At 45.5% G+C, this 14285-nt stretch overlaps 1 protein-coding gene across 6 annotated transcripts in view; it reads left to right on the top strand.

Moving 5' to 3' along the window:
* Positions 1-14285, top strand: part of CUX1 (cut like homeobox 1) — a 236915-nt gene that overhangs the window by 98848 nt on the left and 123782 nt on the right. For all 6 annotated transcript variants that reach the window (XM_088530092.1, XM_088530090.1, XM_088530089.1 and 3 more), the window contains exon 4: positions 9607-9685. In XM_088530092.1, the coding sequence (XP_088386218.1) occupies positions 9607-9685 (79 nt within the window). The remainder of the gene's footprint in view (positions 1-9606; positions 9686-14285) is intronic.

The raw sequence follows: 14285 nt of genomic DNA, 5'->3' as shown, positions 1-14285 counted from the left end.
CCAAATTTTGCTTCAGCGAAGGAAGATTCTTGTTAGATCTTGTCTGCTGGAGAATGTGCTTCAGTTCACTGTTGTCTTCATATGGTTCATCACACTCTCCTCTTGTGGAGGTTTGCTTCGCTAATGTAAACGTGTCATTTATAATGGTATGAGTTAAATCTCAGAAATTACAAGAGTAAAATTGTTGCTAGAATCTGCTCTTATGTTAGCGAAACATGAATGTTTCATGAGATTGTACTGCTGCATCTCCTAGTCCACTAATTCCAGTCTCTCTCATGTAGACAGGACTTTAGAAACCTAAAAGAGCTGAATTAATCATCATTGACTTAATAAATGTAGAACATTTAACTGTGAAATATGGTATTTCATAGAAGATGTAATTATTTTACTTGCTTTGGAGACATTTCAAAATACCAAGAGCACCAGCCTGTTCTGCCAAGTTACAATTTATTGTTTGTTATAGAGATGTGGTCTGTTAGGGCTGACTTTCTGAAAGTTCATGAGAACAGTGCTCCAGGTAGGTCAAGAACAGGTTGTGTGAAGAGCTTTCCACCATTTCTGATCCATTGCAGATGCCTGAGCTTGCCCTGCCCTAAGATGGGTCACCAAGCGATAGATCTGCAGCAGGACTTGATTGGACTTGATGATCTTGAAGGTCTTTTCCAACCGTAATGATTCTGTGATTCTAGGACACCCACCCTGTGCCCACCCTACACCGACTGTCCACATTCCACATCTGCCCCTGCTTTCCTACCTCCTCCCCTACTGCTCCTTTTCTTGTTCCCTGATGGGAGAACAAAGTTCCTTGTTGAACATCAAAGCATGAACGTTTAGTCAATTCTGTCCCAGAGAGGTAGAATTGTCTCAGCTTTTTGGCTAGTCTGATCCCATAGTCTGCAGAATTTGGGGGTTTTCCCCCTTTTTCCGTGACCCAGCTCCTGGCAGGCAGTGCAGAGCCTGGAGACATGAAGCCAAGGGCAGGAGCTCGTGGCCGTGCTGGCTCAGGTTGGCTTAAACTGTCCTTGATCTGAGCCCAGGGTGAGCCTGGCCTGTCTTGGAGAGGGGCTCACTCGAGCTCACTTGTTTAAATATCCTCCCTCGCGTGACTTAGGGGACGTTGCTGGTAAACATGTGGTTAGTTCCCTTTTTAAGTGAATGCACTGGTCACTTTAGCTAGCTGAATTTCTTCTCAGTTTGCTCGTGAATATTGATAAATTACCATTTTTTTCCGCTCCTTTTTGCTATGGCTTTGCATAATATGAACTTGTAAATAAAAACCTCAGACCAGAGTGGTTCACATTCTGTGGATATTTATCTCAATCAAAAGAAATTGCAGATGAAAACTGTTCCAGTTATCAAAGACCCAGTTTCCATTAGTTGCTGGAAATAACTGTTTTTTGTAAATTTGGAAGGTTTGAGTAAGTGTGCTTTTCTTCTGGTGACAGTTAAAGCCAAAGCATTGTGAAATGGAATTTAACACACTACAAATTTTAAAATTCATTCAGAGTGCATTTGAGATGGTGTTAATTCATCATTGTAGTATCATTTTATTATCGTACTTTTCCCCTCTTTAGGGTTTTAATGTAAATTTGAATGCAGTTTTTTGAGGTGAACAGAATGTCTGTGTCTGTAGCATTGTGTGGATAGCGTTGACCTTTTGATTTTTGTGGGTAGTTTTTCTAACTTTCCTGGAAGATTTAAAGCTTGACTGGTGTAAATAGGCTACTGTGGGCAAGACAGAAGTAATTAATTTAAGAGATGTAAAATGCCTGTTGTTTCTATCTTAAATTGCGTATTTATTTGCTTACGGTTAATCAGAGGATGCATCATCTTAATGCTGGGCTCGGGGTATGGGCTAAATACACAGCAGAATCAGTAAAGAGCTTTATCATTTGAGCATTAAAATGATTACATAGAGTTTTCAAGTTAGCAAGGCAACCGTCTAAACACCCCCTCAAACAGAGCAGGTCACAGTGCGTTACCGTGTTCACACGGGCGCACGGATATTTGCGCGTGAAATCTGAAATACAAAAAACTTCTAGTTCCGTCAAATAACACAGCCCAAGAACATAAGTTGTGGTATGGAAACCGAGTGTCTGCATCCGTATTTGTGAAGTCATCAAACAGATATTTTAAGGCTGGGAGAGGATTTCCTGAGGTCGTTAGCATTCTTTTCATGTGGCTGAACAGCTCTGCCCAACGGCAGCGCCGGGATCCCGGCCGGGAGCCGCCCCCGAGGCGGATGCTCCCGAGCTCCGCGCTGGGCTCGCGTTCTGCAAGGGCCATCTCGGATTTGCTCCTCGCAGAGCAGCTCGTCCGAGGCTGCTGCCCCTGCGAGGAGACCGCTCCGGCTCCCCGCTTAGCTGCACTGCTCTTTAAGCTATTAATTTGGTCGGGAGAGTAATTTAATAATTTTCCATATGCGGGCAACAGAAGCTGGAGACCTGACTGGTGCCGCAGCTACTAATGATGCCTTTGAAAGAGCACTTCAATAATGTGTGTGCCTAAAGAACTGAAAACATGCCTGCCTTCTGCGCGTTTGAAGGAGTATTCCTGAGCTGAGCTCCATCTCTCTTCTCCCCCCCACCTTTAATTTCCTTATGTTAAATTTACAAACCTAATTAATACAATTTCTTTCCTGTAGGTTCGCTCCATGATGGCTCAATTAGAGGAGCAGTAGAACTGTGGTTCAATATTCAGGCCAGCTTCATAATTGAAAACACATTTTCTTCTCAAAAGCTGCAGCTGGTTTGGTTCTGCTCATGCAGAAAAGGATATAACCTTGCATAACATAGGAAATGAACGGTTGAGAGAGAAGCCAAATTCAATTTCAGTCAGATATTTTGAGGATAAGTCCATGATCTATGGAAGCAAGGGAATGAAAAGTGTGTGTATGTGGAAAGCAGCGTATTCAGCACTCTATTAATCACGGCTAGCCTGGGTGCTGTTGTGCGCTGTTGCGTTAGCGCTGATTCTAGTACAGGGGCTGGAGAGCAGCCAAGCACTCCAGAAGTTAACCTCTTAAAGACCCTGAACTGCTTGCTGTTGAATAAATGTAATTTTGTGGTCAGAAATAAATGCTCGTGATGTAGCAGGAGCTTTGAAAACAACAGCGTGGCGAAGCCATTACAAATTGCTCTGTGTTGGGGAAGTCAACAGCATACATCAAAACGTGGGACCTTCTCCTCGCCACGCCAGGCCCAGAGCTCTGCAGCTTGGCGGGGCCAGTCCTCTTAGACCACTCAGTGGAACAGCAGGGAGTAAATGCAGTATTTTTAGGAATAATTGCTATCTTTTAATGCCCACTCGGCGGGACGTGGATGTTGGATTACATCCTTGGCACTGCAGGAGCACAGAGACCATTTTATGCCTGGGTCGATTTTTGCTTTGGGATCCCGGTGCCGCCGCGCAGCTCCTGGGCTTTTGGGGTAGCAGTAGCTCTGCGCCGCTCCGTTTTTCTGTTTACACAACTATGTAAACGCTTATTTATTTATTTTTGGTGGGCTTGATTGCAGTTGAAACAACATCTTTGCTCGGCAAGGTGATTTAAATATACTTCAGTGTCTTGAGGGCAGACACGCTCTCCTTGATGAGCGGGAGCGATGCTGCTGCTGGTTGAAGAGTAATGTTTAATCCCAGGCCACTGCTGCACTGCTGCCTGCCCAGGCTGTAGGGAAAAGGGTCCTGAGCATCGTGCCTGTCCAAGGGGAGAAGTAGGCCCAGCTCCCACCCGAAGCTGTCGCAGGTGCTCCGCATCCCACCCAGCGCACGCGCATCCCTCCGGAGAGGCGGATTTCCTGGGATAGCTTCGGGGGGGTGCTCGGCCCCAGCCCTGTTAATGTTATATAAGTGACAGGGCGCTGAAATCTCTGTTGGCAGCTGGTAGGCTGTCTATATTAAGGGCCGCTATACTGCTGACACCCGTTTGGGTGAAATGCTAACAGTGGGGGGAAACTATTTATGCAAAATTCAGTTAGGCAGCAGCGTTTCAGTTAGCAGAGCAGCAAGTATCTTCACATCCTTTTAGAAAGGAGAACTTGATGGGTGCTGAAGTACTGGGCACGGGAGGGTTGCAGAGGGTGCAGCGTTTGGCCGAGGAGCCTCCTCATCCAGCCCCTGCTCCTCCAAGTGCCGAGTTTTCCTCTGTTTATTCCAAAATTGCCACAAGGCTCTTTATAAGCTAGCGTGTGGCCTCGTTGTGCTGTACTAGAGCAGCAGTGATTTGTAAGGGGGTGGCTCAGTGTAAAGGACGAGTTGAAGGTTGCGTTGCCGTGTTTGTGCGCAGGTGGATTATGCACCAAGGCTGCTAATGAGCCAATCCCTGCAAGGATTCCTCTGCCCTAATTTTTAAAACACATACACAAACTTTTGGTCATGTGTGAGACAAAGAAAAGCAACGGTGGGTTCCAGGTTCCCGTTTCTTGCCGAGGCAGGAGGAGAGGCAGGCGGGCAGGTGAAGGCACCCGCTCATTTCACTGCGTAGCTGCTGCTTGCACCGAGAAGCTGGGGGTGAAATTGCACCGGGCCGGCTGCTCCTCTGCGCTAGCAGGGGCTGCTGCTGCTTTCCCTCCAGGATGAGCATCCCCTGGTGAGTGCAAGCGCACGGCCAGGAGCTGCAGCCTTCTTGGCTTCCCTTGCGCCCCCGAGCTGCTGCCAAATTCATCTGCAAAGGGACTGGTGAAAGAGCAGCCCCGCGCAGGTACCCAGCCCTGGCGCCGTGCCGAGCAGGTTCCTGCACAGCTTGCTGCCATACCCACCGTAACGTCCTCACATTTGTTAAAGAATTTATAGCACAGCTAAAATACACACCATATGCTTTAAGCAGCTGCACAAGAATCTTCTTTCCCCCCATTTTTTTCAAAAACCTTTTAATTGCAGCAAAGAGAAAAACAAAATAGTATTTTTACTTATGGTTCTGTCAGCAGTGAAAAAAAAATCTAAGTGGCCTGCTGTGTGTTTTTATTACGTTTCTGTATAGCTATCTGCTGGTGTTAATCAGGGCAGGGAAGCGGGCGCTGTGCACCTACCCTGTGTGCTCTAATATCCACTTGCAGGAGATGTTGTAGAGCTGTTAAAATGCACCAACTTAGCAACTCATGTGCTGTTTTATATGGAAAAGCAGCCAAGCCCCATTGAAAGAGCTTAAAAAGAAAGCAAGCGTTGTGCCATGGCAGGGCATTAATAACTGCTGTTCGATTCGATTGCACCTATTCAAGAAGATACTGGGACTTAAAATAATGCTGCATTAACAAGTCGTTATCGTGCTCTTCCCTCTGGTTAATGTGTTGCTTACAATTCCTAATGACACTTCTGCAGCACAAAGAGGGTGAAGACCAAGGAAAAGCCTTTGCCATGGGAAGCAGATGCCTAAAGGTGCCTAGAGGAGCTGAACTCAGCTCTTCCTCCTGGTACCGCGGATTGCATTGCTCTTCTGTAGTTAATTAGCCTTGCTCTGGAGGACCTGTGCGTCTCGTTAAGGCATCCATTTAGTTAAAACCTAGAATAGCAAAATTGCTTCTATTTTAGTCCATTTTAAATCGTATATTTTACTTGGTAAGTCAGCTCCAGATTGGGTGGAACACAGAGAAACGAGAGTAAAAATTGCAGCCGTAGAGCGATGATGTGAGGAGAGTCAGGGCCACCGGGTTCCTGTTCCGCACAGCGTGGTGCGGACGCTCCGTTCGGGATGCCGGGTGTGCCAGTAAATCCCTGACACTGAGGGACTGTCCTACAGGTGCAGAAAATGGTGTGAGCCCTTCCCTAAGGGCTTACGTTGGGGATACTGTGTTTTTCTCTTGTTTTTGGGCTCTTCACAGCAAAGCAGTATGATCTCAGTCTACCTAAATACCCATTTGTGACCCTGTGCTTCTTGCATCATGTGTAAATGTGTCACTACATCAACGTCTGCAAGTCTGAACTTAAGTGGCAATGCACAACGTGCTGGTATCTGGCAATTCCAGCTTCCTTGCTCAGAGTTTTATCTTCCTATTTTATCTTCAAATGCTGAAATACAGTTCTGCAGCCTTCTGTCTGTGGCCTTAACTCCACGGCTTGGTTTTGTGCTCGTACTACTTCTACAAATCCTGACTCCCAAATGCAGGTGATTTGTGACACAGCAGACATCAGTCTGTAATGCTGATTTTTTGCTGTGCATAAAGAAGAATGACAGATTCCAAACAAAAGCAATCGGTTTTGCTTATATCTTTCTGAATTTGGCTGCACGTTGCTAAAACGGAGAGAGGCAGCGGTTGTATAAACTACATTCAACACCTTCACTGACATAAGCGGCCGGATTTATTACGCTTACCCATGCGCTAGGGTAAAAACACTGATCTCATCAAGTAAAGAAAGTATTTGGCCTGGAAAAATGAGGTGTCTAGAGGGAGGACAGCTCCCCACGTAGGGTCTTATTTCAGGTGCCTCTATGGTTGCGCTCGATGATCTCAAAGGTCTTTTCTAACCATGATGATTCCGATTCTGTAGCCCCAATGGAATTTTAAAGCTGAAGAGTGATTCCTCGTGTCTCCTCTCCAGCTATCTCAGTAGAGATCCAGTGGCCTTACCAAGATAAATAGTACACCAAAACTTAAAAGTGAACATATGTTTATGGGGGTGGCGGGAATCTGGAGGTCACTCTTGCTTCTTGCTAGTCAGACAAGACGTAATGGGGCCTTGCTTTAGATAAATTAAGATTTGGAGCTAAGCTCGTGTCAAGACTACATTTGTGTAATTATAAGTTGACTTTCTTTTCCAGGTCCCTCAAGTGTTTAGAACTTAGTCAAAATGTTCAGCAAAAGTTTTAAAACAGAGTGCTCTAACGTGACCTGGTTGCAGCCAGTGCCGACTGGCTCCCGAGCTGCGCGTTGAAAAACTTCACTCAACTTCCAAGTCATTTCCATGCCATTTCAGTGCTTTGTTCCCTCTGTCTGCACTTAATTTGTATTTTGCTCTTTTCATATCCTTTTTCCCCCATATATCCATATTTCCCAGCATAGTTGGAAGCTGCCATGCTTAATTATTTCTGACTCCAATTAAAATTGTCATGGTGCTTTTTATTTCCCCTTTAAGATCTAAAATAGTTGTGGTGCTTAAGTTAAGTAGAACTGTTAGCCAGGTAGTTTGATTGATTCTTGTTAAACTACTTCAGCATAGAAAATCTTGCTGCCTGGTGGAGTTGCTTGGGATTCTAGTTCAGAATTTAGGAAAAAGAATGTGTGAATTTTGCTGTGATTTATGAACTACCTTCGTCAGAACATCTCTGATCTCCTTGCTATATGTTGTTTAAATTCTGCTTTATCCTTTAGTCATTATATAGTATGAGAGGAGTGGATAAACCAAACCTTTTGTAATAGTTAGGGAGAACACAAGTACAAATGGCCTTTATTAAAAATGTGAAAAACTGTGATAGGAAAACGAATCCGTTCAGTTATTTTATAGAAATGGAAGCCCAGTTAGTTTAAATGCTATGGTTTTCATGGAAGGGGCAAGAGGATTTTTCAAAATACAGTACAGAATCTGTTCTTTAATGCTAATTGTATTTAATAATAGTAATTTAAATTTGGCTGTGCTACACTGAGTGGCATCAAGCGGAAATTGTACATGGGAATGTTAATGTCCAGAACCCTAACATATGACAAGCTTTGGCCTTCGAAGTCTGTTTTTATACACTCAGGAAATATCGGAATGGCTAAAGTTGCCCCTTCTAATCTTGTCTGTGCAGAAATGTGTCAGGATGCTCTGGAGCGGTGATTTACCCTGTCCTGGGATCTCCTGGCTTTGGCGCTTTGCTCCCTGCTCCCATTGCAAATAGTTGTTGTGTGAAAACGCTCCAGCTGCGTTGCTTGGGTGCTCATTCCGTAATGAGCATCAGTCCATCTGTGATCGCTTGCGACCAAATTAATAACAATTAATAACTGCTGGCAGCCACCCATCACCTGCCCTGCACCTCTTGTCCCGCCAGACGCCGGTGCCTCCTCTGCAGCCTTCCTGGGAGAGCTGGGAAGGACGAGGGTGGCCGGGATTCCTGCAGAATTTATATCTGCTCTCCAGATCCTCAGTCGTTTGCCCTCTGCAGTTTGCTTATCATCTTCCCAATACCTTTTTCTTTTTTAACCGATAAGAATAACTTACAACTAGGCCACGTTTCAGTGACATTTGCTGCGCCTCCACTGAGCTACGCACATTAATGCAGGCTTGGGGGATGTCGGTGAAATTGAAATTTGGGTTGTTTCTCGAAATACAGGCTTGCTTTGTGTTAAAATAACTATGCTCTCCGTATCGCTCGGGATTGCCTGGCTGCTGCCAAACATTGTGCAGATGCTTCGGGTGTCCTTATTTCCCTCCTTGACCCCTCCACACAAGCCCGTGCTCAGACGATATGTTGTGCCTTGTGCTTCCCTGCAATTTCTGCAATTGTCCTTGTCCTTTGGTTTTCTGGCCTTAATCCCCTCCATAATGATCTCTACAAGTCACTTACCAGCCATAAGACTAATCTGTGAGAGTCACGTGGCGGTTCTGCGCGCTGCTCCCGTGCCCTTTACGTCTGACTCCCTCCATTATTTTAATCATCCACCGCGTCGGCTTTTTTTTTCCCCCAAATCCTTCCGTTGGCCGAGCGGCTTTCACAGCGAGTGAACACAAGTGGCACCGAACGTGGCCGCGCGGCGCCCTGCCGCTCCGTGTCCCCTCCTGGGCCGTGGCCGCTGCCTTCCAGCGCCTCACGCCTGGCGTTGGGCCCGGCCCCGCGCCGCAGCCGCCTCACGCACCAGCCGCTGCTCCTGGCTTGGCTGCCGAATCCCGCCGCCGTTCGGGAATTCACGGATGTTTCTCGGACGGGACCTTCCTTCCTTTGCCCATGTTGGTGCTCACACCTTGCCGTGTGTTCATGACACCGGCTGCTGTGCAGGGGCATGGAGAAATTCATATCAGGCCTTTGGATCCCTGCTCTGCAGGTTCGCCTTTGTTTTTTATTAAAACACGGGAACGATGAGCTCCATACTTTTAATGGTTTTAACTTTTAAGGGTTTCTGACCTCTGTTGGAGAATTTTGCCAGGACTCTGAGCTACAAAGCTGCCCTCTCTTCACCAGCGGTGTTTCGGGAAGCGGTACCAGGCCGCACGTTCCACACACATGGACACACCATGTCCTGCGTTAGATCAGCACGGATTAGCGCATCTGGCCACCAGGGTCTGTCTATAGGGGCAGTTGAGCCTGTAGGGCCCAAGTTCTTCTGGAAAACTGCTGTTCAAGTAGCAGGAGTAAACCTGTCTCGCAAATAGCTGTGCTCATTATAAAGGCTGAAATTAAGACTTGTGATAAGACAACAGTGCTCCTAAAAATACTGATGCTTTTCACAGCGCCAAAGCAGGACTTCAAATAGCATCTGGTACCAGCACGCCCCAAGTATTCTTAGATGGCTTCTTTTATAGGAGTTGTGCACAGGGGACTCAGGTCTCCTTTTTAGAGAGTAACTGATTTTATAGGAAATGTGCGTGTATTGGAAATAAAGTATGCGTATGAAATGTAGTCATTTATTTTTATAGCTGTAAGTATGAGACTTTTATCGGATCAAGTCTAAAACCTTCTTTTCTCATCTCCCATTTTAGATCGACGCACTGGGTAAAAGAAGCAAAGAAGCAGAGGCAGCCTTCTTGAATGTGTATAAGAGATTAATTGATGTTCCAGGTGAGCAAACTGTTACCTTATTCTGCAAATCTCCTTTTGTGTGAATTCTACTTGGAGTTTTTTCTACCTTTGCTAATTGACATATGGGTAATTTTTTGTTTTGGATCCAATACACAGGAAGAACCATTTCATGACAGCTTTTAAAACTGCTCATAGATTTTAATTTTGTGTAAATCATTTTATATTTAATTGTATGTTAAATGTATATTATACATACAAATGATTTATTTATGAGAAGGTTCACAGTTCTTTGAGAAAGAAGGTGGATCTTGAAGTTCCATGAAGTTTCATCTTTGTACTTTTAAAGGACAGAGAATGTTTTTCCTACCTTCACATAAAAAAAGGCTTCAGTAGTTACCTGCAAACCCAGGTGCTGTGTTGCCATTCAGCTGTAAAAAGCTGAAGCGTTTTGGATACTGTCGGGCAGATCACTGCCAGATTTCCATTCTGTCTGGAGTCAGCGCGATCGCATATTGTAAATGAAGGCCTTTATGTCTAAGTTTTAAACTCGTCTTTATGTTCGGCATCATGAGGTTTCAGGTCATTACCTTTTACATTTTAGGAGCTGTTTTTTCTTCCCCCATGTTTTTTACATTTTTTCTGGAGAGAAGTTTCCTTTTGCAGCATTGCCCGAAGATGGTTCTGAGTTAGGAATCCAAGTCTTCATTTCAAACTGCTGCCCTGCTTGAGCTGCAGACACCTGGCAGTGATTCTGTGTATGATTTTATTCTTTTATAAAAAGTGTGTAGTATCTCTCTATATATACATATTCAAAATACTTATCTAAAAGAGCATTTGAGGTATCATTAGTGCTCTAAAGGCTTTAAAGTCCTTGTTACAACGTGCATGTGAGCTTGTACTTGTTTTACAGAGAGCTTTCCAGGCACATTTCAACTCAGAGGTTTTATTTTAATGCTTTGCTTACAGCTTAGCTGCCTCTCAGGTCAACATTTTTCTGATGCCCAGGCAGCACTAGTGGATATATATTATAAATTTCATGTTTATAATAGAATAGTGCCCAGGGGACAGTACGTGCGCATCTAGAGGGATGCACAGGCTTTTCCGTACTCGTCCTGGAGCGCGTTGCTGCAGGAGTGATGGGTGTCAGGTCATTCAGCCGTGGCCTGCGAGCGTTCCTAGGTCTCCGTGCGCTCGCAGCTGTGCGTTGGGGGCCAGGACAGCTGTTCTCTCGTGGCCGGGTTCGTTTTTCCCCTTGGATGTTAGGGTAAAGCCAGCCTGGCGCGGGCTGCTTCGCATGCCCTCGCGCGGAGGACGCCTTGGAAGCTTTGCAGCATCTCCAGCCTGCAAAGCGGAGCAGCAGCGGCTCTTGTGCCTGTACGGGGGCATAGCAAATACTCCCTGTTTACAGCAAATACAGTAAAAAATGGAAACAGTGCTTAGGAACATACGGCCCTGGTGTTCGTCACGCTGAGGTAGGCATCCGCGCTCAGGGGCTCGTTTTGTTGCTTTTCCCCTCTCCCAGCCTTTTAGGGAGGGCTGTCCTCTCAAGTGAGGCTGTGCCAGAGCGGGGCACGCGTAGCCGTTGACCTGTCCATTGGGTATTTCGGGTATCTTGGTGCACTCCCAAATCCTGGGAGGTTTTCCTTGCGGTGGTGAAGGGAGCTGCGGTGCTTTGGGAAGGCTCTGGCTCGTTCTGAGCATCGTCGGTACGTGGCAAGGGTGCAGTTCCATCAGCCGCTCAATATCCTTTATAGGGCTATATAATAATTGCAGCTGATGCCTAATTCCCAGCAGCCAATTTTATGGTTCTTGAGGAAAGCGTGTATTCCTCTTGTCAGTGATAATGTGCACACTTTATATAATTAAAAAGAGCTTCTATTTTAATTTTACTATAAAATGATCTGTATTGAAACTCCAGCTATAGTGCTTTATGGATTCAGCCAAGTTTAATGATTTGCTTTCCTGACTTGAGCAGAGTTTTCGCTCAGACTTACAAGGAAAGAATTTGTGGCAAGGGTGGTGTTTACTTGTAAATGCTCCTGTATACATCAGATGTTACTCTCCTTAAAAGATAACGTAAACTTTTCAATGTATCTCTCCATTTTTGCATTAGTTTTAAAATAGCATTGTCATTGGTTTGTGCTAGAAAATTTATCCTTCCTTAAGGAAGGCACGTATCACAGAAAATACTGTGGTTTATGTACATTTATACAGCCTTAATTCTCACTCAAATTATTCTGTCTTGCTTGAGACCGAACATTTTTAATTAATGCAATTAATTTTCTCATTTCATTGCCTATTTTCGGTATGCAGTAGAGATCTAGAGAAAAGGGAGTGCTGCTGAATGAATTGCACTAATCAACAAGACTGTCACAACTTACCTTTAAAAGGATTTTTTTTTATTATTATTTTGAAGCAAAAGATCGTGTCCTTATTTTGAGGAGGCTTTTTTCCTTCTGTACAGGATTTCTTTCTGTCTAATTTTATATAGTTCAGTGTTCTGTGTTAGCACCCATGGCTTATAAAGTCTTAATCTTGGAAATACTTGGAGTGAAGTTGGAGCTGTGTTTTACAAGTGTCTGGAGAAGCAGAGCTCAGACGTGTTCCTCCGCAGGAATACTGTATTTATAATTCTGGTCTTCTAAAGCTGGAAGAGAGAAATACGAAATGTTAAAAATGTCAAAAATTAGATATTTTTCTTTTCAAAAGGAGGAGTCTTCACTACTTAAACATTTGGCTCTGTATTTATTTTTTTCTTTACCAAAATTCACTGTAATATTCAAGAGAAGGTTACAATGTGGAGACCAAAAGTGAATTGCAAACAACAGGTTCTGGATAAAACCGCTCAAAGAGACTGTCACTTTACAAAGTGCCTCTATTACTGTCCGGTTCCTGCGTGATGTCACATTTTCGTTTGCTCGGTTTTCAGTACAGCGAGCGTGTAGGAGAAGAAACAAGTTCTGCCTTAAACAGAAAAGCCGGTGCCCTGTTGTGGCAACATTTCAACGGAATTCGGGTTCGTTCGTGCATTTCCTCTAAAAAATGAGCGAAGGATCCTGCGTTTTGCAGTCCTGCTAGGAGTTTGCTTGCAAAGGGCGGCTGGAAGCCGCTCTCCCGCGTGCTGCCTGGAGGGCAGGCGGCAGCGGGACGCGCTCGGCGGCCGCGCTCGGCTCCGCGGCTCCCTCCCGCCGCGTGTCCTCCCTCCGGAGCCGCTCCGAGCACCGGGGCGCTTCGGCGCGCGGACGGGGCGGCCGGAGACGTCCGGGCTCGGAGCGGGAGCCGGGCAGCTCGGAGCGGGATGAGCCGAGCTGGGATCGGGGCTGCCCGGGACACATGGGGGGTATCGGGGACTGTCCGCAGGTCTCTGCTAATATTTGGTGCTGGATAAAGAGCACTGTGTGTTTGTGTGCTCCGAGGAGCCACTTTTTAAGGAAGGGGTAAAATGACAGAGAGAGTAAGCAGAAAAAAATATATATATATATATTTTTTTTTTACCTGTGCTGTCCAAACGAAATATCCTGTTAGATGTCCCAAGTGGAAATCCTGTCTTTCCCTGCCTTTTCCAGGGAGCCTCAGCAGAGGCCCCGCAGTCTTGCCGTGCTGCAGACCTGGCACCAAGTGAAGTGGTGATTTAGTTGAGCAGTGACAAAATTCCTTTAACATGAGTAATCGATTAGAATAAGTGTTAGGGAATTATTTCTACAGGCAGAAATGAAAGTAATGAAAGTAATTCTCACTTGCTTCCCAACTTGCAGCTCTACAGACCCACCTTTCTAGCTAGGTGAAAACTCCCCTCTTAAAAGTAGTTGCGACATTAATGGTGATATTAAAAAAACAAAAACAAACAGGTTTGAGGGGTTTTTTGCTTGTGTTGAAGGGGGTAAATATTTATGAGGTCGTTCTCTTTATATATGTTATGTTGTTCATTTGTTTGTAAAGTGAAGGCACATTTAAAGAGAAGGCACAAAGATTGGTGCTAGTCCACACAGGAGGACATGGACTTCAGCATATCCGAATGTCCAGAAAGCTGCTCAAGTGTTTGGGAGCGCTGCGTGCCCATGGAGGAGCTGCTTGCGTGTGAATTTAGGAAAGATGTGAAAAGGTGTAAAGGAGAAGTGGTTCCCTGCCAAGGGAAGACATCAAGTGTGTCCTGAAGCAAAAGACTAAAAACAGCTTTGAAAAAGTTACATCTCAGAGTGCTGGTAATTGCTAATCGTGTGGGAAGACCCTGTGCAAAGAGGCAGGCTGGAGCCTGGCCCGGCTGTGTCGCGTGTCAGGATTGCTGAGCACGGGCACTTCTGCAGAGATGCTTCCAGCGGGGTGACCTGCCTAAGGTGGGTCTGATGTGTGTCAAAATGGGGGTTCCTTTGCAAATGAAATATAGTTAAATAAAATGCAAGAAAGAAGCATAAAGTGAAAGGGTGCGTGGATTTGCTGTCCCTTACTTTGCAATGAAAGTGAATGAAGGTCCCTACCAAGGGATCCCTGCCTTAACGTGGCAGGGAAAACAGAAATCCCTGCGGCAGGGAGGAGCGCCAGGAGGAAAGGGAGCAGGACGGTGCTCACTGCTGGGCACCAAAGTGTTCACACACCCTCCTACGGAGAGAGGCAGGGGGTCTCTCCAAACACAGCTGACGAT

The sequence above is a fragment of the Tinamus guttatus genome, unplaced genomic scaffold (genome assembly GCF_059628265.1).
Source record: "Tinamus guttatus ecotype Peru unplaced genomic scaffold, ASM5962826v1 Tinamus_guttatus_pri_ptg000356l, whole genome shotgun sequence".
NCBI lineage: Eukaryota > Metazoa > Chordata > Aves > Tinamiformes > Tinamidae > Tinamus > Tinamus guttatus.
Note: the sequence above shows the minus strand (reverse complement) of the source record. Positions and strands in the feature narration are given on the sequence as shown.